The sequence below is a fragment of the Agelaius tricolor genome, unplaced genomic scaffold (assembly GCF_023055355.1).
Source record: "Agelaius tricolor isolate 1412-34295 unplaced genomic scaffold, bAgeTri1.0.p SCAF_8, whole genome shotgun sequence".
In the NCBI taxonomy this organism is placed as follows: Eukaryota; Metazoa; Chordata; class Aves; order Passeriformes; family Icteridae; genus Agelaius; species Agelaius tricolor.
In genome coordinates this window covers 34619796-34645616 of record NW_027269268.1, presented here as the reverse complement: position 1 = coordinate 34645616, position 25821 = coordinate 34619796, and the positions used below count along the sequence as shown (strand labels likewise).

Sequence of the window (25821 nt, the reverse complement as noted above, 5' to 3'; positions counted from 1 at the left end):
AACTTCTTTTTTGTGTCTCTTCAACAAACATACTATAGCTACTCCATTTTCTACTCTGGAACCTGCCAGCAACACCTACTATTGGTTCTGTCTTATTTTCTCCAATTTTTTTCCTCTTTCCCAGCCTTTTTCTCAATCAATGGTAGTTGTATGCCTTCGAGATAGTGATTATTTATCTTCATGAGTAGTCTCCTGCATGAGATATTAGACAAGGTGTTTTTTTTTTTTCAAAGTCCAAATCCATTTTAATCAACCAGCTACTTCCCACCTACTGCATCGCTGATGGTCTGAGAGATTCTAGCAGATTGCAGAAACACTACAGGCCATGCTCGACATTACTGATTTTGCAATGATAATTCAGCAACGATTAGGGTGCACACAGCCTAACGCAGGCTGGGTTTGCTGTTACAATTCACAAGCGTTTCATTACGATGAGTGCAATGGAAAGCCTTTCGGGGAAGGGTGAGTCAGCACAACCTTCCGCCACCTTCCCCTGCACGAACAGCTGCCAAAAGCCACAAGCCAGCCATGCCTGCCCACAGCGGCCGCCCACCGCCTCCTGCCCGCCAAGGCGCGGCGGCCCGCAACACTTGTTCGCTGCACTCCGAAGCGTTATTTGCGAACGAGGCAGCGCTTTTTTAACCGGGTGTTTTAAAGCCCTCGCAGGGCTCTGTTAAGCGTCGCCATCCCGCTATCAGAGGCGGATGATGAGGGCAGCAGCGTCGAGCCCAGGGCGCCGCCCGCCCCAGCGCCCCAGCACGTGGCGGCCGGAGCCGCGCCCTGCGCCGGGCGGGGCCGCTGCGCCACCGCCCCGAACCTGCCGCCCGTGCCCGTGCCCGTGCCCGTGTCCCCGTCCCCGGCCCCGGCCTGGCACAGACACCCGGACGCCGCGGGCTCTCGGGCGGCTCTGCCCCCGCTGCCCGGCCCTGCCCAGCCCGGGGGGAGCGGCGGGCGGGCGGTGGGAGGAGCGGCCGCGCCGGGAGGGTGGGGCCGGGGCGGGCTCCGGCGGGGAGCGCGGCCGGGGCCCGGGCCCCCGGAGCGAGCGGCGGGATGCGGTGCGGGAAGATGGCGGCGCCGCCGCCGCCGGCAGCCGGGGCGCCGGGCGCTTGGGGCGGCGTGCGGCGGCGCTGCCAGCGGCTGCTCTACTGGGTGCCGGTGCTCTTCATCTCCAGCATCCTCTGCTGGTCCTACTACGCCTATGTCACCCAGCTCTGCCTGCGTGAGTGCCGCCGCGGCGGCGGGGGGCGGGCGGGACGCGGGTGGGCGCCGCCGCCCCTGCTGGGGGAGCGCAGCCGGGCGGCACCGACACGGACACGGACACGGGCACGGGCGGCTGCCTCTGTTGTTTGTCGGCGCCGGGGCCACCCCCGGCTGCTGCTGCTACTGCTGCTACTGCCGCCGCCGCCGCCACGCCCGGACCGTGTCCGGGGCTGGGCTGGGCTGGGCTGGGCTGGGCTGGACCGGTTCCCCCGCGCCCCGGCCCCCTGGGCGGGCGAGGGACATCCGCGCTGCCCGATGTCCGCCGCGACCCATCGCGCGCAGTTCCCACTCCCACGCCAGGAGGGAGCCGGGCGCTCGGGGCTCTCCACAGGCGGGAGTTTCCCTCCGTGCAGCGCACTGAGCGTGGCCGGTCCCAGCCCCGACACGGGAAGCGGGACCGGCCGTGCCGGCGTCTGAGCAGAGTTCGCCGTCCCTTCGGCGCGCACGCATGTACACACACACACAGGTACAGAGCCGTTTGGGGGCGGACGTGGAAGCAGGAATAGGTAGCATGAAATCCGCGAGTCTCCTGTGCCACCCTTCAGTCGCCTAGAAAATGCCCAGCTGTCACAAGTTCTTGATCCCTTCCTTGTCGTCGGCAGCGTGCCAGTGCATTGGGAGTCATCCCGGCCGCGCACCTTGGCACCTGACCCTGAGCGACAGGCGGGTCCCTGAGCACATACTGGGGGCTGGGTGTGATGTGAGCATTTGTGTCAATTAGAGCAGCCGAGCCAGAAGGGTTTATTAAATGACCGGCTCACCAGCCTCCCTTGGTTTGGAAGGTTTTTTTCTGATTTTGGTTCTGTTACGGTGTATCTTGTAGAAAATCATTGAATCTGATTTTTAGAGGCTAATGTGTGGCATACTGATGTTTCAGTAACAGTGTCAGCATAATGGCACACGGGAATATAAATTAGATGTACTTAGTTTTCAGCTGTTCATGTTGAAAATTTCATCAGTCTAGTACCTAATTTTTGATTTTATCTTTTTCTAATTATATATAGAATACTGGTAGGATTTTTGTCCTATGAATGCTTGGCTGAGCAGTTGAGGGATTAAGTAAAAGGTGATTGCCAGGCCTAGCACCTCTGGTTTTTGTATCAAGACTTGCTGTAGTTCCTATATTGGAGGTTAGGCTTTTTGCTTTTTTTTTCTTTGCTAACGCCATTCAAATCTGTTCATTTTAAACAACACTCTTCAATAAAGTTACTGTGCCCTCATGAGAGGAACAATGAAGTGTCTACCTCCAGCACAAGGAAGCAAATTGTTTCCAGGATTCTGGGAATTGACTGAGCAAGCCTGGAAAGGAGAGCTGTAAGCTGACACGAGGAGGGCAAGGATGTTCCAGGGAAGAGCCTCTCTGTAGTTAATGTTCTAATGTATGCAGCCTTGTGGTAGGTGCAGTAGGCTTGTTCTGGGCACTTCTGCTTCAGTATTCTACTGTATTTTTTATTTTGCATAACTGTACAGTAGAGAAAGAGTGGGTTTTAGCTTACCTGAAAGTAGGTACCTCTTAAAGAGATGACATGCTTGAAACTTGCTTCAGACTATAAACTGTGATTCACTGATTCCTTGAGAACCCCTCAAAGCAAAAGGCCTGCAGTGGGAGGGGGAGGAAGTGAAATCCTGGGGCTCAGCTAAAGCATATTTTACTGAATTCCTTTCAATGGACAAGGGTTGTTTGTTTGTTTGTTTGTTTGTTTGTTTGTTTCCCACCCACCCCCACACGTTCCAGTGGGAGCTGGCTCACCAGGTTTTTAATTCAGCGTAGTAGTCATCCACAATCTCCACTAAGTCCATCTTTTATCTATATCTGGATGTTTTCCCTCATTTTTGGCATATTAAAATAAAATAAGCTCATATTTTGTCTTACTAATGAATATTTAGTGTAAACAACAGAAGGAATAACTAACAACTCCGGGAACGAGAGCCAACGGCAGGAATAGACTGTAAGCATTTCAGTGCTTTGAAGCCAGCCTGTCTATTCAGTGCTGCTTTTATTCCTGCAGCACTGAATGCTAAAGAGGACGTATATAGCTGGGGCTTTTTCTGCAGCTTTCTGTCACTGGGGCTGACAACATACAGGGAACAGTGTTAACTGTTGTGCAATAGGACCTAGCAAGGACGCTGTTGTAATGTAAGCGGTCTCTTTGAGCTTTTAATAATGAGAAAGTGTTTCAAATGTAGTATTTTGAATGGATTTGTGGGGTTATTTGTTAGAGTTGATTTGTTGGGTGGTTTTTTATTTCATTCTGTTGAGTTGTCTTTTTTTTTTTTAATTCATCCAAGCATTATAGGAGTTGTCTTTTTTTTTTAAGAAGTCTACTAAGCTGATTCTTTATATACCTAAAGCTGAGTAGTTATAGTATTGAGTAGCATTTTAGAAACAGAAAAATTAATCCACAGTTTTTAACACTAGTATTGCCATGTCTAGAGTTCTGTCTCTTTTATTAGTTCTTGTGCCAGTTTAACCTTTAACAAGGAGAAAGGTGTTGAGCACTAGCAAACAGTTTTCTGCTGGATGTAGGATGAATACTGGAATTAAATGTGTATATAAGTTGGTCTTAAAGCACTCAACTAAAACTTGCTTACCTCTTGTCCAGTGCAATTTGCTTGATTTTGCCAGTATTGTCATCTCACAAGCCCTGTCTAGTAGTAGTACTTCTTTTTTCACCCTGGGTAACTTTGTGTTTAAAATTACTGTGTCTTTAAGTGTTCCTTCCCTTATAAAATTGAGTGTGTTTAGGAGAACCTAAGGGATACAGCTTTCTCTAAAAAGGATGGGGTAATACAGCCAGCACACAGTGAGTGCAGTGAACTTTGATAGCTCAAGCTACTGAAATTTCAACCTAGGATACATGGAACAACAGTAACATGAAGTGCAAATGAAATACTTCGCCCCAGCACCTGTATTCATGTGTCTATACTCAGAAAATACACATTGGATTCACCGTTTATGAAAACCTGAAAATAAACATTCAGTGTTTATTAAAATCTTTGCATACTTCACATGCAAAGAAAAAAAAATCTTATATTTCCCTTCTTAGATACATCTCTAATTCAGGTTAGTAAGAGACTTGGAGGAGTTATTGATTCCATGCTTTAGGTAGGGCAGAGCCAGTAGTTATTGCAGTTTCTGACAGCTGTTTGTCAGAAATGTTCTTGACAAATGTGGATACTGACATCCTTTTGTTTCATTTTGTTTTCCTACCTGCTCAGGATTTGGAGGTGCATATAACAAGAAAAATGTAAAAAAATTGACAGTGTTGTGACAGATGTTTTTAGGAAAAATAACAGCTTAACTGATGAAAGGGTTATCCTGTAGATATCCTGTATCCAATAGAAAATGGATGTTTTTGTTCAGTTTTGATCCATTTTTACATGGCACTAATTTTAATTCACAGGATAATGCTCTTGCTCAGGAAATCCTGTCAGAAAATGCAGCTTGAATTTGTAATTTTGAAGAAGGAAAATAGATTTACTGTGGAGCAAATGAGCAATAAGCGTTTTGTGACTATTCCAGTGAAGGGAAAGGGAGGAAATATTGCCACCTGGTGAGTGATTTGCCTGATTTGGAAAAGAATAAATTACTTCAGTATAGCTGAAGAGGGGCTACAACAAGACATTCACAGTACTGCCAGGAATGCTCATAAGTCACATCTTTGTTTTTGGTGTAGGATATGTGACTGGTTTCTGTCCCCAGCTACCTTCAGAATGGAACAGAAAGCATGGAATGACATCCAGCTGCTAAAGATGTTAATGATTATGAAAGATTTTTGCTGGAGGATCAGATTGATTAGTGCTGAATTGAGGTTTTTGACCCTGTGAACCATCAGTGGGATGGAATTATAACAGGATGTAAAGCTGCTTAATTCATCACAGTTTAGAGGCAGGATTAATACGTGCCCTGTGGGCTTGGCAGAGTGTCATCAGGGCATCAGAAGTGGCAGAAAATAAGGAGATAGAAGCTGATAGGGTGGGGGGGGGGGAAGCTAAAAAAAAAAAAAAAAAAAAGAGTTAGACCCAGGATTTGGTCAGCTGGATTTGAGCTCTTTGCTCAGTATGTTCTCCAGATAGATTAAAGGATTTATGGTACTTGCAGCTTATGTCTTGTAACCATTTAGAGCTTAGGGTTTGGCTATAGAAATACAAGTGCATTGTAACATTGCAGTTGGCTGTAGTCAAACACTGGTTAAATACCCTGTCTGCACATTAGCTACTAAGGTTCAAAAGTACTTTGGTCCAAGAAAGTTTGCATTTTTATTCCATATTTTGGAAATACTACCTTCTTTTTTTCCCCCCTCTTCTGACATCTGTGGTTACTTTGAGAAAAGTTTCAAAACTGGTGGCTGAAGTTAAATTGGCTTCTGAATTATAGTCAGCAGTGCTTCTGTGCATTTCCCAAATTTCATTTGAATGCTTTCTCAGACTTTTGGAGGCAGCTGCCATTCCACAGCTCTGGAACAGAATTGATGTCTATGTTAAGCAGGGCTGGTTATCTCTCCATGTAGTGCCCGGTGGGTTTTGTGCCTTGAAATGTAAACCATGGCTTGAAGTTGAAAACATAAGGTTTATGATGAAGATGTAGTTACTGGACAAGATTATGTTTTCAGGTAAAGGTTTAACACTGCTTGATACATAACTTTAAGAGTTGTCCTTGTTAGGGTGCAGTTTTTGTTTGCTGAAAAGTGTCTGGCAATACTGGCAGCACAAGAGTCTACTACAACTTTGGTGGAGCCGGACATTTTTCATTCAGCCTGTCTTTGTGACTTGGAAGGTAAATGGGAAGTTTGTAAAGAAGAAGGATTAAGTCAGTTCTTAGTCATACCCTAAACAAAAGCAGTGGTTTTGTGACCTTACCTGCAAAGGTGCCAAATAGCAGCTGCTGCTGGACAGGTGCACAGTGGTGCAGTTTGATGGGCACAGGGTTAAAATGAATCTTCTGAAACATTTGCAAATACCATCAAATGCAAATGTACGGGTTCTTGATGGCTACCTATGCCAACCTTAAATATCCTGAAAATATTTCCATTACTTTTGTTCTGAAACAAAGCACTGGAGGCACCTTGTCTCTCTGAATCAATGCAAATCACTGCTCTCTCTAGCAGAGAGGTAGGTTTTTATTGCAAGCACTGATATTTTTACTAAAGGACTATTGCAGGCAATGACACAACACTTGTCAAAACTATAAAACACTTTTATGTGTGCACAGAGCTGAGTAAAACTGCATCTATAGATCAGTGTTTTACAGCTTCAAATATGCTATAAAGATAAAATGTGTACTTAGTTTTGTGAATCAGATCCAAGATGTTAAACTTCATAAAAGTTTGAGAGACCCAGCTATTTATAGATGTGGCTGCAGAGTCTCATCAGATTTATCTTGTTTTCCCATTGCAAAGATTTAAATATTTTTAAAACGTACATAAAATACAATAGCAAAATTCTGTAGATCCACTTTCATTGCAGCTTTAAAATATTAATTGCTTTATCTCATTTCCTTTTTTAATTTTTTTTCCTTATTTTTAAATCTAGTCATTGCATTTACAGTTCAGAAACTTTGGGTTTAGAAGTCAAGCAAAATTTAACATTACAAAACCAATGCACATTTTGATATGAAATTTATCTTTCAAAATCTTTTGGGGTTTGTGCTAGCAATGTGTCTTACCATGTCTCTAGCTATGTGGAGATGGACATCTACCTAGTTTTTACATGATTGAGTGAGAATTAAGCTTTCTAGAGAAAATAAGTGGAAATCGAAGAAGTGGGAAATCCACTTGGTCTGACCCAGTGTGCAAGGTGCCTAGTGATGTGATTTCTCTTCCTAGCAAATTAAGTTGGTGATGGAAGCCATCCTGGCCTTTTTCAGATCCTTTTGAAACACAACATTCTGTCATCTTTGCAGTTGTTCTCTGCGAGCGCAGCGCAGGCTGCTTGGTGGCATTGACTGTTGAATGTGCTGTTCCTGTTTCTGGCTGCTTGTGGCTTGGGGCAAGCAGGGAGCAATGTTTGTGGCTCACTCAGGAAACTGGCATCTCCCTTGGCTGGAGTCCTGTGTCTGTCCCAGCCTGTCCCTCGTTCTGATGAGCACCATCTGGGAGCTGCGTAATGAACCGGAGAGGCTCTAATGATGTGACAGTCTGCTAGCACTGAACTGTAAATGGCATCCTGATGCTCTAGCAGTGCAAGGGGGAGTCTTAATGAAATTGGCCCCTGCAGTATCTCAGGCAAACAAAGCTGTAACTTTTTAATGATTTCCTGAAGACAGGTCATGTTTTTGTAATTATTTCCATCTCTGAGTATACAAGAGTATCATTCCATTTTGGTCTCAAAGGGATTTACCCTGTTTTCTCTCAGAAATTGCTTAGCAGTTGGGATTGCCGTGTCCTTTGTGTTTATTTTAGTCATCATAGACATAAATGCTTTTAACCCATATTATTTCTGTGCTGTTTAACTATCAGCAAGTGGATTTGCAGCATTTCAGCTGATATTTATTAATGACAGAATGCACAGTCTGACCTACTTTTCACCACAGTGAGTGTAAACCCTTGAAACAGAAATGAGAAAAGTGCCAAAAATACTGATACAAATGATTCTACTAAAAATATAAAATTTGGTTTAAATAAACATATCGTGTGCTATTCAGAAGACAGGAAAAATAGCAAATGATTCTTTGATCAAATCCAAAATTAAAGGATTTTTTTCATATTAGAGAATTATTTTCCATGTTCTTAAATAGTACAATTTTAGTGTGATCTTAGGGTAAACATCTTGTAGTTACTCTCACAGTCCTTGTATCATGGTCATTCAACTGAGAAAATTTAAAGCTTTAGGAGAAATTTAGGAGAGAGTTTAATTTGTAAGAGCCATTTTTTTCCTGTTGGTTAGTTCTGCCACATTGGTGCAAAACAAAAGGTTCTCCCACTCCCCCCCACCCCTCCAAAAAAAAGCCATCAACCAAACCAAAAAAACCTCAACCAACCAAAAAAAAAAACCCCACACCTTCATTTCCTCTCTAGTGCTGTTGTATTGAAGATGCTTGTCCATTACTTTCCTACACTCTGTACCTCCTCCTGGGAGCCTTTGCCAGAGGTGATTTAAAAAGGCATGAGCAGAAGGACTGGGACTTCACTTCATGCAGGTTATTGGATGTCTTGCATAGTTCCTTTCTGTCACTGTCTGTGGGAATGCTTGTTGGGCAGTGCAGCCAGTCTCCTTGTAAGCACCAGTTGCAATATATGTGGAGAAAAATGATGGTGAGATTGAAGGTCCTGGCATCTCTTTTCAGCCTGGTTCCTCTCTGCTTTGGTCTCGTACAGTGGTTGCAGCTCAGGAGCGTATGAAATAACTTCTGATTTTTACTCGGTGGTAAAAGAAATTAAAATTACAAGATACATATATTTAAAAAAAAAAACCAAAACCCAAAAACATGTTCTCACCCTCCTGGGGTTAACTGGACATCTCAGCAGTTGTGTTTTAGCCTTCATGGTCCTGACTGTCAGGAGCATTTGGGTTCCAGGCTAGATAATGGAAAATCTGAGAAAACAGTCCCCTGTGCAGGTGTAGACTCTGAGGAGTGCATTTCCTTCTGGAGGTGGACAGGAATTTTGAAGCTTTGCTGTGTGGTAGAAATGACTAAATTTGTATTTGTCTGTTCTTTATTTATAGGCATTGTGGAAAATTTAGATGTCTCAGACACAATAATAAATACATTTTATCCAAAGGTAAGGGGCGGAAAAAAGATTACAGTTGCTTTCACAGCAGTGTTCTGTGGCATTCCCTTGTAAGGAGAGAAAAATACCACAAATTATTGTGAAGGTTGGTTTAATAGATTTTGTTTTGAAACTGGTGATTCTGCAATGTGTGCTTGGCTGTGACTTTTTAATTAGCAGAGAGTAGTTACTGCAAGAAGACTGGCAAAATTTCTGCATGCTTTGCTGACCGTTCCAAGTGGAGAAAGAAAATCAGAATTTGAATAGTGGCTAATTTGTCTTAATCTGAGAACTCCATCACTTTTAAATTGCATGTCAGCTCTGAAGATGTCTTTTGTTTTGTAAACAATCATCTGGTGCGTGGCTGTTTTCTTACAATTTTACAGTTCTTTTGCATTATTGTAGGGGAGCATGTCTGCGTCTCAGAGTCAATGTGTGTTCCTTCAGATTTCTCTAGCAGTTGTCTAGGTGAATATTCAGCTTATCAAATTCTAAAGAGTTCAAAAAACTGAAGGCAGAATATACTATTTTATAGTGGCTTATGCAACTTCTGTGGTATCTTTATGATTTTTTTGAGGAGTTTATAAAGACGATTGCTTACTGCTTTCCCTCAGGTAAGGTAGATGCTTGTTTTGCTAGAGCTATAGTCAAATCTCCATTTTAATAGACCTATTTTATAATTGCAGAATTGTGGAATAATTCATGTTTGAGAGGACCTCAGCTCATCTAGTCCAACCTCCTGATCAAATCAGGGCTAGGTGTGAGGTCACACCAGGTTCTTCTGGGTTTTATTGGCTTGAGTCTTGAAAAACTTCACTGATGGAGGCTGTGCACTATATCTGGACAGCTTCCTCTTCTGGTGAATGGTTCTTGTGGTGGAAGTGTTTTTCCTTCTATCAGATCTGATCCTTTAATTTCAACTTGCACTCCCTGGCTCTTGTCATCCCACTCTGTGCCAGTATGAAGAGCCCAGCTCCTCAGTGCCTCCTGGGAGGCCCTCCCAAAACCATGTCTTCTCCAGGGCTGACAAGCCTTTCTCTAGAGGATGAGCCCCTGCCAGCTTCATCACTTCCTCCTGAACTTGTCTCTGTAGTGTTGGGGGGCCCAAATCCCAGCAGGGTTCTGGGTTGGTCTGATGAATGCTGCACAGAGGGGGATAAACCCTTCCCTTGGCTGAGCAGCCAGTAGTGCCCTGCTGAGGTACCCATGTGCCTGGTGGCCCTTTCTGCTGCCCACCAGCAGCCCCATGGCTTCTTCCAGGGAGCTGCTCCAGCCCAGCAACCCCCAGGCTGTGTCATTGCACGGAGTTGCTTCTTCACAGGTGCAGGACTTTGTCTTTGCCCTCATGAATTTCATAAGGGCCCCGTTGGTTCCTTTCCCCGTCATGGTCCCTCTCAATGGAAGTCCTGCACATACCAGCTGCTGTCCCCAAGGTGGTGTCATCTGCAGACTTGTGAGTGTTCACTCTCCCAGAGCATTAAAGGTGTTGAGCAGCACTGGGGCCATGGTCCACCCTTGCAATGTGCAGGATGTATTTAAATGCTGGCTTTAACTCAATCACCAAGCCTGTGTTTAATCCATCAGTCAGAGGGCACAGTTCTTTGGCTTTTCTGTAGGAGTTGCCTTGTGCCTGCTGCTTGAAGATCAGCCTGGTGCAATCATTTTTATTAGGAAACAGGAGTGGATGAGAGCTCTGTGTATCTACTCTCCTGTTGTAGGCACCAGTGTATCACAGGTTGTAAACTGCTTAACTGGGATGGATAAAAGTGTGGTGGAGTGGTTTGGGTGAAAAGAGGTTTTGATCTTGGGAGCTTCTGATCTCTCTGAGATACCTATTGTGGCATAGTTATTTTGAATAATGTGACCAAGAGAGGAAAATGCAATTACTGATATGTGATATCTGTGTGCTCCCTTCTATGCCTGACACACTTGCCCTTTCTCACTCTCTTACTGTCTTGTAATCTGTGGGCAATTTCTTAAAGGAAATGCAACTTTTGTCTACTTTCAGTTTTTATGCTTTGAAGATCTAAGGTATCACCAAATATTGCTGTCAAAAACCAGTTCTAGAATCTGATGCCTCCACTGCAAGAACAGAATATAAAGAGTGAAAGCTGTGCAACCACAGTTAGAAGAAATAACTGCTCTTCAGAGATGGCTTTTCTTGGATTAAACTTTGGCAGCTTCAGATAGCTGGAGGTCCTAGTTATCAGGAAATGAGCCTGGGAAGAGGAGCCAAAAAAACCTTATAAGCAATTGATACTGTGTACTTATTCTCATGATAAATGTACACAGCATAAGAGCTTCATAGTGTGTGACCTCAAACGTGTATTGTTTGATGATTACTCTTCCATCTTTGGCTGAAAAAAAAAGTCTAAATATTGAGTTACGTCATTTGCTATTTAAACACAGATTTTTATTATCTCCTTTTTTCTTTTTTTTTTCCAGTGACAATGACAAATATCGGAGAAAAAGGTAAGATTTTATTAGCTGTTTATAGGTGTAATTCATATATCAGAATAGAACAGTAGTTCACTAGTAGAACTGAGAAACAGTCAAACTTAAAAGAATAGATTTGTACTTTTTTTGTTCCTCAGCACCTTTTATTATCTTGCTGTTCCTGAGTATTACCATAGCCATTACAAATAGAGGAGAGAAAAATTAGAATTTTTTTACTCTTCTCACTGGCTTTCTGATATGTCAGCTAAAACAATCCTTACTTTTTTATTTTTAAAAATTTTATTCATAATATGGAAAGCTCTTGTAAAAGCAGGATTGTAAAAGCTCTTGTAAAAGCAGTGTATTTGTGTAGATACAACATACTTAAATGCAGGGTGATTTTTTTCTGCATTTTCTTTTTAATGTTTTTAAAGAAATAGAATCATTCAGATATGTAGCCTTCTCAGAATATTATAAAACTACCTAGTTAGCAGTCACTACAGTTCCTTCCCTGAGGCTGTAGCATGTTTAGATTGTTTTTTCCAGATGCTATTTTAATACTACAGCACAACATGGAAGTGTAAAGTGTAGGGCTGCAGAGCTTTTGGAGGAAGAGCTTTTTATGTTTGTATAATTCCAGCAAATTTTATTAAGTCATTGGTAACTCCCTCGCATAGAAAACATGTTTGTCAATTAAGAAATTTGCTTGAAAAACTTTTTTTCAGTTCAGGGATCTTATCCCCCATATGAGTGTAGAAGTGTTATCTGCAGGCTTTGAATTTCAGTTTCTTGCTGCTCCGTCCTCTGTGGGAGGGGAAAAAAAAATGAGTTGATGGGCATTGCTCACAAAACACATTAGAATTATCAGCAAAATGTGTTGGGGAACATTAAATTTCCTTCTTTTCACTCAAGGCCTTGGTGGGCTTTGGCCAGTCAGAAGAAACTTAGCCTGGCTACACTTCTGCCCTAAGATTTTTCAGGAGTAAAATCTGGGCAAATGGGGCTCAGCTGTCCTACAGGTTGCCCCAATTTCCAGGCAACTCTAGCTGTGCTAGCTAGCTGTAAATTGATTGCCTTCAAGCAAGGGATGCACCATTTGGGTTGGGATTTGTTTTGTTTGGTTGAGTTGGGGTTTTTTTGATTGCTTGGTTGGTTAATTGGTGGGGTTTTTTCCAGAAAACGTGTAAAATAGAAAGGTTTGTGCTAGTGAGTAGCAGACAGCTCTTCTTTAACTGGCTCAAGTGAAATGAAGTTCCTGTGTTGGACTCCCAGCAGCCACAGGCCTGGTGGAGCAGCTGGGTAGCCCAGGGTCTCCATCCCAGTGCAGGGAAAGTGGTGGGAAGGTAACCTGGGAGGAGTGACCAGTCAGGGGCCAGGCTGCGGAGCTGAGGTTCAAGATCAAACAAGATGAGCTCAAGGCTTGTTCAGACTTCAAAGGGAAAACCTTGGATAATGTCTTTAGGTGTTAGGCACTTTTTTTTTTAATATATGAATGTCAGTCAGTCACTGGGGAGTTTTTTTGCAACAATGAAATGCTTAATGCAGATCAGTAAGTGCATCATGTACAAAACTGAGGTAACTTGTCCTACTTTGCTCTCACTATATGACATGAATGTACTATTGTTTAAAAAAATACTGATTTTGTTTGAGTAAGTCTGGTTTTTTTTTAGAGCTGATAGAAATATTCTGATAAAAGTGGGGACTGTTCCTGTCCAGATGCTTGTGCAATAACAAGATGGTCATTTAGTGTATTGGGCTTTGTGTGGAGTCCAGCTCTATCACTTATTTATGCTGATAAGATTTTTCTTTCAGTTTATAGACAAGGCATATGACTCTTTGCCCCTGTCATCCCAAAAGCTTTGTACAGAGTCATTCCTCAGATTCTATTAGCTTTTGTTTATTATTTTTAACAGCTTAGTGAATAACAGTAAATATTTGAAATGTTCCTGCTATTTTGATACACAGACTTCAACACCAAAAGTACTCATTCAGTGTTAACTTTTAAGGCAAAATTGCAAAAAGTAAGAACATACCAGACAACTGTTCCTGCATTTATATGCACCATATGCATGTGTTATAAAGAATTCTCTAGACCTGAATAATATGACCAATAAAAAGACTCCATGAGCTGACCATACAGGGGGCAGCATTTCAGATCCTGGAGTGAAAGTACACAGGCTTCCCATTATGACACTTTTTGAGGATATGAGTTTGTGGAAGAATACTCTTTTCTTGTTGATAGAGTAAATTAACCAGGGGATATGAATTTTTGATTTGCTATTTACTGTAGTGAATTGCTTACTAGGGTGAGAAATACCTATCAACCTATGGCAGACTCTTTGGAAAAGTTACTGTTACCTTCTGTATTCTAGTAAAAAACTCAGCATGGTAAGTGATTGATGATTGATGGTTGATTGTCATCTATTTAAAAAACATAAGAATAAATGCTGACTGGCTGTGAAGAATATTAAGTAGTGAATGAACACTTGAATTTAAAGGACCTGTAGGTTTTAAACCACCCAACTGTCCTCCCTCCTAAAATCTAGAAAAACAAATTAACTGGATATGATTACTGCTCAGGTATCATGTGCATATTTGCCCCAAGACTCCCTCACACTTGTCATTGTGCCCTTACATCCTTTGGGGGGTTGGGGCTTTGGCTGGAGGGAGGCAGAGGGGGGGTTTGCATGGCTAGCAGTCTCCTACAAGATCTATAATGCCAAAAGGCAGAGATCCATCAGTTAATTAGGGTTTAGCAAATGTGTTATGGAGACTGCTTGCTAATTAATGATGGGGCTGAAACAGGCTATTAAGCATTTTCCTCAAACTTCTGTAATCTGTGTAGACTGTATCATGACTTTCCCCACACAGTTTGCATTTGTCTTATGTAAAGTTGCAGTGCAGTATTTTTGTGGCAAAGCTTTTCCAGAGCCTCTGTATTTACATCTGTTAGAGAACTATCTGTGATGCCTACAGGCACTATTTGTAAGTACTACAATATCACTGGTCTGTTTGTATTAATTCTGTTCCCTTCTGATTTTAGTTGTGTGCCTGGTTGCTTACCACATATTTTTCATGCTGTTCGTCTGGTCATATTGGAAAACAATCTTTACGCTACCAATGAATCCTTCAAAAGAAGTAAGATAACTTTTGTTTATGAAATAGCCTAGCCAAATGTCTGATTTTGTAGTGCTTGAACAACTTGGTCTCTGATCTCATGTAGTTTTACACTCTGTAGGAAAACACAAATGATAGTTACAGCTTCTTAATAGGAGTCAGATTGCAATCAGTGTAGTGACCAAGACAAAAAAAAAGTAACAATTTCTCTAATTTTTTAGATAGGTATTTTAAAATGAGATATTTATGGTAGAAGAAAAAATCCTGTCCACTTGAAAAGTATGAGTTATTTGAACTAGCAGCCTGAATCTTTGCCTTGGGAATATCAGACTTTTACATGGGCAAAAATTTATTTCCCTGTGTTTAAGACTTATATTTCTTGTCGGCATCTGTCTGTCCTCTGAACTAAAACTTCTTCCCCATCTGTTTTGGTATGGAGGTGCTTTTGGATTGTGGTGGGAGTACACATTAGGTTAGCTGATGGTGGGAAGCCACACTGGCTAAGCAGGAGGGGAGCTGGTAAAGAACAGCTGCATGAAAAAAGAGATCTGGGAAGGTTCTTCATCAATGGCCCCAGTGGAAGTTCTGCTCGTGCAGCTTTTTGTAGCTAGCACAACTTTTTGGCCCCTTCCATTCTTTGTACAGAAGCCCCTGAGTCCTCAGTAGGTGCTGTGTTACACAACCTCTGAGGTCAGGAGGAGCCATGCTGTGCCTGTCCTGTAGCTGGAAATACCCACAAAGCAAACACTTACTTTGGCATGGACTCAACTCTAGCTCAACCTAAAATGAATAGCTTGTGATTTCTATTGTCTGCTGTGTGGAGGTCCCTTTCCAAATAGTTTTCATTCACAACTAGGATATGTAATTGGGAAAGCAAGTAAATAATTCAGACTAATTGCCATCTTCACTGGGGTTCACACTGCACTCTTTACTATAGCCTGGGTGGGTAGGAATAAAATTAGTTAAAAACCCGTTTCATTTGGAAATTATATAGCAAAATGTATGCATGTATATGATGACTGTACTGATAATTAGAAGGGTTTTCAAATCATTGGGCTGATGCCAATGAAAGCATTTTGACAAATCCTGCTGATTATAGTACAATTCCAAATCCATCATACAATGCTACTGGAGAATTTCAAATGGGTTAGGAAAAGCATTGTAGTTGAGTAATAGAAAGCAATGTGTGGTGTTTGAATTTACACAGTGTTGCTGGCAGTAAGTGATATCTTTGTTGTTCCATGTCTTTTTCTTATTCTACTAGAGCAGTATTTTAAAAATTGAATTAGGGTAGTTTGTAATGTTAAGTTACTGATTAGCTTCCATTTTATAGGATAAGTCTGCAAATAGAAAAAGATGTCTTTTCAAGTGAACTGAGCTAGCAAATACTCATTTGAGGACTGAAAAACAAGCTTTTGTATTTTGTTTTCATGAATACTGCAGCTGGTGCAAGCCACACAGCTTTCTTTTAAGCTTATTTCAAACTTTTACATGTAAAGTAGGTTTTGATGGATTTTACTGTAGTGTGTGCTGCTCTTTACTTGTGCATACCAGCTTTATACAAGCACTGCATGAAGATGGGAGTGAAAATGGGTACCCTGGCACAAAGGTTTTAGGTGCAGGACTACTCTGAGGAGCAATAAAAAAAAAAGATGGAACAGCAGCTCTGTTTATGTCAAATAAGCATTTGAAAAAAAGTATTCTAAACTAAGTTTCTGTAGTGAGAAATCTTATGTATCCCAATATAAATCAACTCAAATGTTGGTAAGAGTGTTCTTGCAAGGGGAAAAAAATGGTGGCCTGAGAAACTCAAGTTAAACAGTGAATATCCAGCTTCAGCTGGGAGTCTGTGGGCTTTGTCAGGAAGGGTGGAGTGGTGCCTTCTCCATGGAAGTGAGAATAGGCTCCTAACTGCATGTTTCTGTCTGCTCTCTTATTTTTGCATGCATCACTTTTTTTTTAGGAACAAAAAATCAATATTATTGTAATGACTAGCCTTCCTGTAAACATAAATACTATGCAGAGAGCTTCTGTTTCTGGCACAGGATAGCGACAGCTCTTCCTGCCAAATGTGGACTTCTTTTCAAAGGTGGTTTTGTATGCTCTTTCTCTGATAGAGATGCCAAAGACTTCTGCCTGTTTCTAGAAGCTACAGTGACAAAACTGGCTATCTTGCTGTGTTGCAGAGGACTTTGGTGTTTAAGAAATTTGTAGTATTTCATGTATACTAAGCATCTCTTTCAGTAATTTTTACCTTTTCAGCACTTTCTAGAGCCATGTTTGTTATTGTTTTGGGCAGTGACAGAAGCTGCCATTTTATTCAGGCAGATATTCAAGATATGGTTATTTTACTATACAAGACCCATCTCTTCCTTCTCTCATCCAGTCTCGAAACTAAAAACACATCCTAACACCTGCATGAAGAAAACAGCAGTGACAAAGAATAAAAGGGAAAATGCCAGACACCAGGAGAGAAATAAAGCTGTCTTTTCTGCTATTACTAGTAGAGTATTTTCCTTTAGTTAAACACTGACATCCCTACATTATATTCACTAGTTAATATTTGGCATTACAGAAGTAAATTGAGGAATTTCTGAGGAATGATAAGCTCTTGATCTTTCTCTTGAAGAATGTTGCTTAATACTTCTGGAAGCGTTCAGCATTGCCTCTATACCAAATCAGAAGTGTTTTTAATTTTGTCTTCAGCTGCCATAAAATGAATTAGCTGCCGTGGGAACACTGGGTTATTTGCTGTAATACCCTGTACATGTTGCTAATCCATCTTTATATAATGAATATTTATTCCTCTTTACACATCTAGAGTTACATATTTAACTTGGAATTTTCTAATATTTCTTTGATTTTAAAAATTATTCCAGTTCCATCTATCATATTCAGACAAGGAGTCCCTAGAGAGGGAGCCTAGAGGTGAATCCCAGCAAGAAGTATTAAGACGAGCAGCCAAGGATCTTCCTATCTATACACGGACAATGTCTGGAGGTAAATAGCTGTTCAGGACACTAACAAAGGCAGGGGTCTTGATGGACTACTGAAACTAATTAACAAAGAATTTTTAAGGGTTTGGATTGAAGGGAAGTGTTTTCCATATTCCATAAAATAACAGAGTGGTTCCAGAACTTTAATTTAGCAACATTTATTCAGTGTATAAAGATTGTTGGGAAGTAAATTGCAGCGTAAGTTTCAGATTTTAAAGTGGATTGGCAGTGCCTTGCTTTTATTTTCAATTGATATTGACAAATAGCTTGTGCTACCAACAAGCTGCAGAAGAGGATGTAGCATTCATTAACTGTGTACGTTTCTTTTATAATAGGTTAAAAAATAATAAAAACAGAATCACTGTCTGCATGTCTTAGCTAAATAGATCACAGTAAGAAACTGTTACTGTTTTACTTGTTGGTCATTCAGTTGCAAGAACAGAAGATCTTCCAAACTAAAAGTTAATCTACTAAAATGCCCTACTCATATTGTCAGTTTTTGAATGCTGCCTAGCTAAGCAAATCAAAGAGATAATCTCACATAATAAATTAAAGCTATTAGAATAATAGCTATAAAAGAGCTATATTGTTGAAAGGTATTTGACATTTTTCCAGTCTAGTGAGGGTTTTGTGGGTTTTGTTGGTTGGTTGTTTTGCAGAGTTTTTGCAGGCTTGGGAAAAAAAAAGAAGATTAGTATGATTAGCAGAGATGGCAAAAATTGAGCTTTTTGGGTTCAGTCTGATAGAATCAGCATTGCAAGAATGCTTTGGTATTTGCAACTGCTTCTGATCATGCTGAAAGGCTTTCCTGGGGGTTCTGCTGGGCTGGCTGATAGTATTCACTTTTGCACAGAATTCAGAGATCAAAATGTGTAAATTTACATTGAAATCTAATCTTGGAACTTTTTTCTTTAGCAATCAGATACTGTGACAGATGCCATCTTGTAAAACCAGATCGCTGCCATCACTGTTCAGTATGCGACAAGTAAGAATATCCCTAAATAAGTGATTTTCTGAATTAATCAGTTTTTTGGTTTTTTTTTTTTAGCATAGAAGCTTTTATTTTTTATGAGTAGATTTTTCAGGCTTAATATTTTGGCAGATACACTTTTCCCCCCTTAGATTTTCTTTTTTTAGATTTTGTTTTCATTTACTTATTTCCAAGGAAGTCTGTAGCTTAGTCTGATTCATTTCATGACTCCCTTGATGCCATAGATTACATGGTCTTACACATTCTTTACATAATGGTTAAAAATTATAAATATTAATAAAGAATTTTCCTTAAGAATGTAACCAAAAATAGCTGATTAAAAAGATGTACTTCTTTTGTTAGAATCTGAATAAGCATCACTACCCATCTCAATCTAATCATGATGTCACTTACATCTTACCTGAGGTAATACACTTAAAATCCTATTTTTTACTGGATAACTTGCAGGTTACTTTTGTTTAAAGAAAGAAACAGCCAAGAATTTTCCCACTTCTAACTAAAGCCATAAAATTAAGTGAATTTTCCCACTTTTAACTAAAGCCATAAAATTAAGTTCTTGTTTGTCTCCTACAAAAGAAAGTTCATATCATACTCTCCAGAAGTCTGATTGCCTTCTAATTTAATCTTTCTTTTGGCTGTTCTCTGTGACCCTTCTCCAGTTAGTTTGGATGTCTCTGTGTTTCTTCACTCTGGCCCCTGTGCTTTATATTTCTAACTTTGAGAGAAGACATTTCTTCCAAGGGAGGTGTATGCTTAGGTTTAAGGCTGTTCCAAATACTCTTCAGCTACAGCAACGATGGTGAGGGGGAGAAGACATTGCTTTGTCCAGGAAAGCAGCAAGGCACTGAAAGAGAGGCAGAGTTGAGGCAGGAAGAGCATCTTGGTTGTGTTGTTTGGAATGGTGGTTGCAGTGTGAGATAGGAACATAGTCATGTGTGCTTCTAGTGAAGAAAAGAGGTGCCTTTTATCCACAAAATGTGAGTGAAATTTGCAGAGTGCAATTAGTTAACATATTTTGAAGAATACCTTTATTTTGTTATTACCTTACCAAAATTTGCTCATTTCAATCATATCTGATTTTCTTGCTAACATTTTATTGATGGAGAGTGATTAATTGCAAAAGTGTTTGGGATTTTTCATATAAGGTAATCTCTTAGAAACCCTTTATATTTGCATAGAAAAATGTATTTATTTCTAAAAAAACAGTCCATGTTCTTGGAAATATATTTAGATGTATCACTACATAGTAATTCAATTAGCCCAGTTTCTAAGGCTCTGACAGAAAATAAACAGTAGTTGAAAATCCTATTCAGATTGAGGACCAAATGCTAAAGTTGGCCAAATCCTATAGATTGCATTTTCTTAAATCATAAGTTCTTCACATGTCAAATGTTTTCTTTTTGGCTTATCTGCCATTTCTGCAGTTCTCTTGTGGGTAAACTGTATTATGTGAATTTAAATAGATGTATTTATTAAATAGATTACATGACACATAGTAAATATAGATAATTCCTAATCTGTAGGTAAATAATTTAAATCTGCATGTAACTTTGTTTCTGACTTTTTTTTTTCTTTTGATGATGCTTGGAATTCTGCTGGGGCTTTTTAAAGATGCATTTTGAAAATGGATCATCACTGCCCTTGGTGAGTGTACTATTGGTTTTCTTTTCTTATGTTCTGATTTGATAAAATACACTTTTATGGGGCCTGCCATGATGATGATGATGCTTCAGCATTCCTAGAGTTAGATGTGTGTGTGAGGTTACTGCTCTTGCAGAACTGTTGGAGTTGTTTACTGTGTGTCTTCTTTTCCTAGTTGTGACATACAGAAGGAAGTTCAAATATCATTTTTGCTTGGACCTTTGACTTAGGTCCCTTTTTATGTTTTTTAGAAGTGTGGATGAAGTAGACTTCTGATCAGTGAGAGCTTCTTTTAAGAATTGCATCTTTTCTTCATTGAGTTTGAATGTAAATGTGCTTTAGTTGCATTGAAGGGTGAAGTGCCACCCTAGGTTTAAAACTAAAGGGCAAGGCTGTGCCTAGTTCCTTTTACCAAAGCTCCCAGGACTTCCAGCTGGGGTGGGCTTGCTGGAAACACCAGGTTAGCACTTTCAGTTTTATGAGTTCTTTGTTTTCTTTGATTCTTTCTCCCCTCTGCCTCGCTCATTTTGCTGCCGTGTCAGCCCACACAGTGGTTTTGTTCTCCTGTCTTTTCTTAGCAGCCCTTGGAACCAGTGGATAGAATGATGTGTAATTAGTTTTATGTCAGTTTGGCAGGTGTATCTCACAGAAATAATTAAAGATAAATGCTTAGTAAGGTCCAAGTTTAGAGGATTGAGTGTTACATGGCAGTTCTTCACCATATAAAGTGATCAGAAAAGAAGAATCCCCTGTGTTGGACAAACTGAATGGTAGATGGTTCTAAGCAGTTGTTTTCACACTTTCTTATACCAAATTCAGAGGAGGCTCTGTCCTGGGGCAGGAAGGGGTGCTGGGGTCCCCCTGTTTCTCTTGGTCCTGACTGTAGCATCTGCCATAATGTAATTTGATTTTAAGCATCTCATCTTATTTGGCATCTACATGGTAGATACAATTGAAAGAAATAGTTAGCAGTGTAGGGTAGAGTTTTTGTGCTGTAGGGATAATCAGCATGTGAAAATTGAGGTCGTTCAGTAATTCTAGTGTGCTTCTTTAAAAAACCCACAAACAAAAATGACAGACAAGGCCACAACAAAGCAAACAGGTTCCATTGAATGTGGAACAAATGTCTTAGAACAAAAAAGACAATTTCCTTTTTTCAGCTTTTTAATAGCTACCTTGTTGAAAACTAAGAAAAACAGTAAGCAGTTGCCAGGCTATTCCTGACAAAATACCAGTGAAAAGTCTCAATATGACTAATATTATTCAGTATTATAAACACTTCTTATAAGCTCTGTGGTGTCTTTGGGATTATTTTGTCCTTTTATGTCTTAAGACATTTACATGAAAATGTCCTCCATGTAAATTTCAAAATAAAAATCCATTGTATCAAATAGCAGATTATAAACAGTACTTAGGTTTTGTGTAAAGGGACAGTGAATGTTATTTCACAAGGCAGAAACTTCTAGAAAAATTCTGTTTTCCTCTCAGTACTATTTGCTTACTATACATGTTTGCACTCTTCTTAATCTAACAACACAAACATACCCAGTTTGAGAGAGTATTTACACTGCTCATTGGTTTTAATCTAATGAGCAATAGGTGCAAAAAATAAAAATAAAAATAGAGAAGGTAATTGAAAGGTGTGTAATGCTTCTTGATGGAGAGGTGTTCCTTTTGTACTCCAACTAACAGAAATACATTAGAAAAAGAGGTATTGTATGTTTTTTCCTAATTTGAGCAGATGTTCACAGTTCCTTGCTCACCCTAAAAAAAAGAACTATGTGGAAGAGAAGAAAGAGTTTTGAAATACTGCAGAGGTGCTGATCAAGCTTTATGGTTTCCTGTAAAGACCCATGTTCAAAGGTTCTTAGGGAAATATATGGCTATCTTGCCAACAAAAGTAAGGGTGCAGTTCAGTATAAAGGATGGGCTTTAGCCTCTCTGAACATCATTAGGTTCTGCTTTGCTTTTCATGTTGCCATTTTTTGGTGGGAGCAAGTTGGGTGGGAAGGAAGGGGGAAAGAACTCACATGATGCTTACGGAGAGCAGGAAAAGAGCAACGAGAGCTGTCTCTCTAATTTAATTTTAATATTCTGCCAGGAGAAGGATTTCTGGAGAGAGGATGGGTAAAAATAACCTATTGGAAGGCAGAGGTAATGAGAGGTTGTCATGTCCTAGCCCCAAGTCAGCTGTCCTCTGCTCTCTGGGAGGCTTTATTTTGGCTGTCACTGCTGCGCTAATGGAAGCGCTGTGATAAACAGAAACATTTAATGCTAACTGCCCACTAACTACTCTGAAAGGTTTAAGTGATGCATTGGGGATTTCTAGTGCTGCTGCTCCTCATTCTATACAGATGGACCTGCAGGTGGGAATCCAATGGCTTGAGGCATCACCAAAAATATTGTTTGTGTATAACACTCTTAGTACTAACAAGGTGCATTTAGGAATACCTTAGGAATAATTCAAAACATCTTTCCTTTATCTTTTGAGTGATCCAAATAGGTAGCATCTCCTGGATTCTGTGATGTTTTTTGCTAGCTGAATTGCATCACCTTCAGTGCCTTGTAAATTATTTCTTTGCCTGGCATTTTCAGTAAACTAGCCCCTCAGACAGAAATGATATATATTCTTTTTTGTACTTGAAAATGGAGCATTTAAAATGATTGCTGTAATCCAAATTGTTATTCTGGACTGTTTTGACTGTCTGAATGTTTCACTGAATAGCAGACCATTACTATACCAGCTGGTTGTTGGTATATTTATCAGTTTCACTCTTTCTCAGAACTGTTAGACTTCAAATCTAACCACTGTTCTTGAGGTTTGAGATTTGATGCTACATGCTCAAACAGTACAATTATGAAACCTTGGTGTTTGCCTTCTCTTCAGTGTTCTGATGAAGAATATTCTTTTCCAGTACAACCTCTGCAGTCTGGGGCCTTGTCAGATTTGAAGGGAGAATAATAATTTATGCAAGTTTATTTTGACACGTGTGCCACATGCCATTCTGCAAAACAACAGTTACAAAGAAATCTATCTTTGATACAAGAAATTTCATCTTTGGGGAATAACATTTCACTTGATATTTCTTTTCTCACATCAAACAGTGTCTTAAGTAATAACAGTTCAAAAATAAGTATCCTGAAAGGAAAGTAGGATTATCATAGAAAACTTGAACCTGAATTGCTTGCAGTTTATCATGGAATTGCTTACTTTTACATATATAATGAAAAAGCCCACTTCACTGTGGAGAATTACATGTTTAGTTTTCAATAAGAATAATGAGGAGCTTACAAATATATCTACTTTTTCTTTAATTAGAACAATCTATTGTGACTGCTTAACTGTAGTTAATATGAATGCTTAGCTAGTGCTGCATCTTTAAATGAAAATGCAAAATTTAATATTTAGCCAAGATGTTATGTTTTCTCTAAACAAAACATAGAACAAACTGACCCAACTTGCTACCCATCCTGAGAATGGGAACAGTAAGGTACAGTGAAAATTTCTTTCTTATTTTAAGATTTTACCCTTATCTGATTAGCATGTCTTCTGCCATTAGCATCACCATCTCCCTAAAGAGAACAATTGTGGTAACTTGTCCTGCACTTCTGGAAGCTAAAGTTGAGCCTCGACACACCTTTTTTTTTTTTTTAAAGAATTATTTATCCATGCACAAGTATCTTTATGGATATAGTCTTCACTTAATTGGCTGATCTTTTTGGCAGCCAATTGAATTGACAGTATCAGTTAGGTTTTTTTAAACTCATATGAAGATTATGTCAAGGTTAGTGCAAAGATAATTTTGATTAGCTTCTCAATGCAACCAAATAAAAGAGGAAGCAGTTTACCAATAAACTGCCCATGGGGAGTGCTCCAATATTTTTTCATTTGGTGGGTGTAATATCAATTTATGTTTAATAGAGCTCTAAAATTCCTAATACTTAGTATGTTGTTTCTAATGGGAAGCTACTATGGTACTAAAAGCACCCTCATCATCATATTGTATACTAGTTGCTCATTATCATGTATAAAAATCTTTGCAAATGGGAGGCAGGTGATCTTAAAGCCCATAAGTGAAAATGATAAAATGAGATTTATTTTAACATTTAGATGTGTTTCTAATGTCCTATTCCATATCATGTTGCCACTGCTATAGAATGTTTTCTATTCCAGTGTAGCATTTCTCCATTGCTCTCATTTCATGTAAATATAAGTATTTTTAGGAATCTCCTATGAATGCTCTTATGTTTGAGAATCCTTATTAAGAAATTTTATAGTATGAGAAGTTTTAAGTATCTAGTATGATTAATGAAGGAAGATCTGGATTAAATGAGACTGCTTTTATTCTCACAAAATTCAGTCAGCTTTCAGTTCCTGGCTTGTTACTGTCCCTGTTGACATACAGTATGCCTAATGGTATAACATGGGTACTTACCTGCAAACTAAAAACAAAAAAGTTAACTGCAATCATATTTACATCAGATGTGCTGAGAAAAAGTTTCATACCATAAGTGAAAAATTCATTTCAGTAAACTGTTGAAAGCAGTGTTACCTGGTAAAGTTGTTTGGGCTTTTTTTTTTTTTTTTGTGGTGGTGGTGTTTTGATTTGGGTTACTGCACTAATTTGCAAATTGAAGGTTAATCCTTTCCAGTAGCTTTAGGCAGTAGAGATAGCAAGTAAAACTTGGTTTACATGCTGGTATAAATGTTTTTGGAGTAAATAAGTTTCATTTAAACTGGATGAAAGCAAAGAAAACTTTGATGACATTTCATTCTTAGGTGTTTATATGTTTGTTTTTATCAGGGTGAACAACTGTGTAGGATTCTCCAATTACAAATTTTTTCTTCTCTTCTTGGCTTACTCACTACTGTATTGCCTTTTCATTGCTGCAACAGATTTGCAGTATTTTATCAAGTTTTGGACAGTAAGTACTCTGATTTACATGCTGTCTTTAAGTGTGTGGAGTTACTGCAGTGCAAGAAATCTAAGATCCTAAGGGAACCTACAGAAAAGCTAAAGAGAGACATTTTTACAAGGACATGTAGTGATAGGACAAGGAGAAATGGCTTTAAGCTGAAAGAGGGCAGATATTGATTAGGTATTACAAAGAAATTCTTTACTGTGAGGGTGGTGAGGCACTGGAACAGGTTGCCCGGAGGAGTTATTGATTCCTTATTCCTGGAAGTGTTCCAGACCAGCTTGGATGAGGCTTTGAGGAGCCTGGTCCAGCTGAAGGTGCCCCTGTCCAATGTGGGGCATTGGGAACTAAATGATTGTTAAGATCCCTTCCAAGCCAAGGCATTCTGTGATTCCAAGGCATTGCATTGTAAGCTAGTATCTCCTAATGTCATGTACAAAAGTATAGCCTATATATGCAATTATAGCCTTCATTTTTTTCAAATCATTCTTCTCTAAAAGACAATTCAAAGTTCAGATCTGAATTTCAGATTCTTGCTTCTCAGTATTTATCATTTCCCAGAAAGGGCCTGTTCCTTTAACTTAGATGCTGTCACCAATCTAATTGCATGGTTGTCTGTACACAGAAGGTATATAATGCATTTATTGATATTCTTGTTGTGTAGTGTATTTGTCTGTGTGCTGAATTTGATTTGGCTGAATGGGGGATTATTAATAATCAAATGAAATAGCTATTTCCCCAATTCTAATGG

The 25821-nt window shown here is 39.8% G+C and overlaps 1 protein-coding gene across 3 annotated transcripts in view; it reads left to right on the top strand.

Moving 5' to 3' along the window:
• Nucleotides 1-982: 982 nt before the first annotated feature.
• The window catches only part of ZDHHC2 (zinc finger DHHC-type palmitoyltransferase 2), a 35511-nt gene continuing 10672 nt past the window's right edge, over nucleotides 983-25821 (top strand). Inside the window, exons 1-7 of one of the 3 annotated variants that reach the window (XM_071432295.1) lie at nucleotides 983-1219; nucleotides 11415-11441; nucleotides 14449-14543; nucleotides 17402-17522; nucleotides 18434-18503; nucleotides 20121-20153; nucleotides 24956-25076. In XM_071432295.1, coding sequence (XP_071288396.1) covers nucleotides 1051-1219; nucleotides 11415-11441; nucleotides 14449-14543; nucleotides 17402-17522; nucleotides 18434-18503; nucleotides 20121-20153; nucleotides 24956-25076 — 636 coding nt within the window. In that variant the 5' untranslated portion in view covers nucleotides 983-1050. Of the gene's footprint in view, nucleotides 1220-1533; nucleotides 1727-3140; nucleotides 3398-11414; nucleotides 11442-14448; nucleotides 14544-17401; nucleotides 17523-18433; nucleotides 18504-20120; nucleotides 20154-24955; nucleotides 25077-25821 lie in introns of those variants that run through there. The other 2 variants (XM_071432297.1, XM_071432296.1) reach the window with 2 other exon arrangements.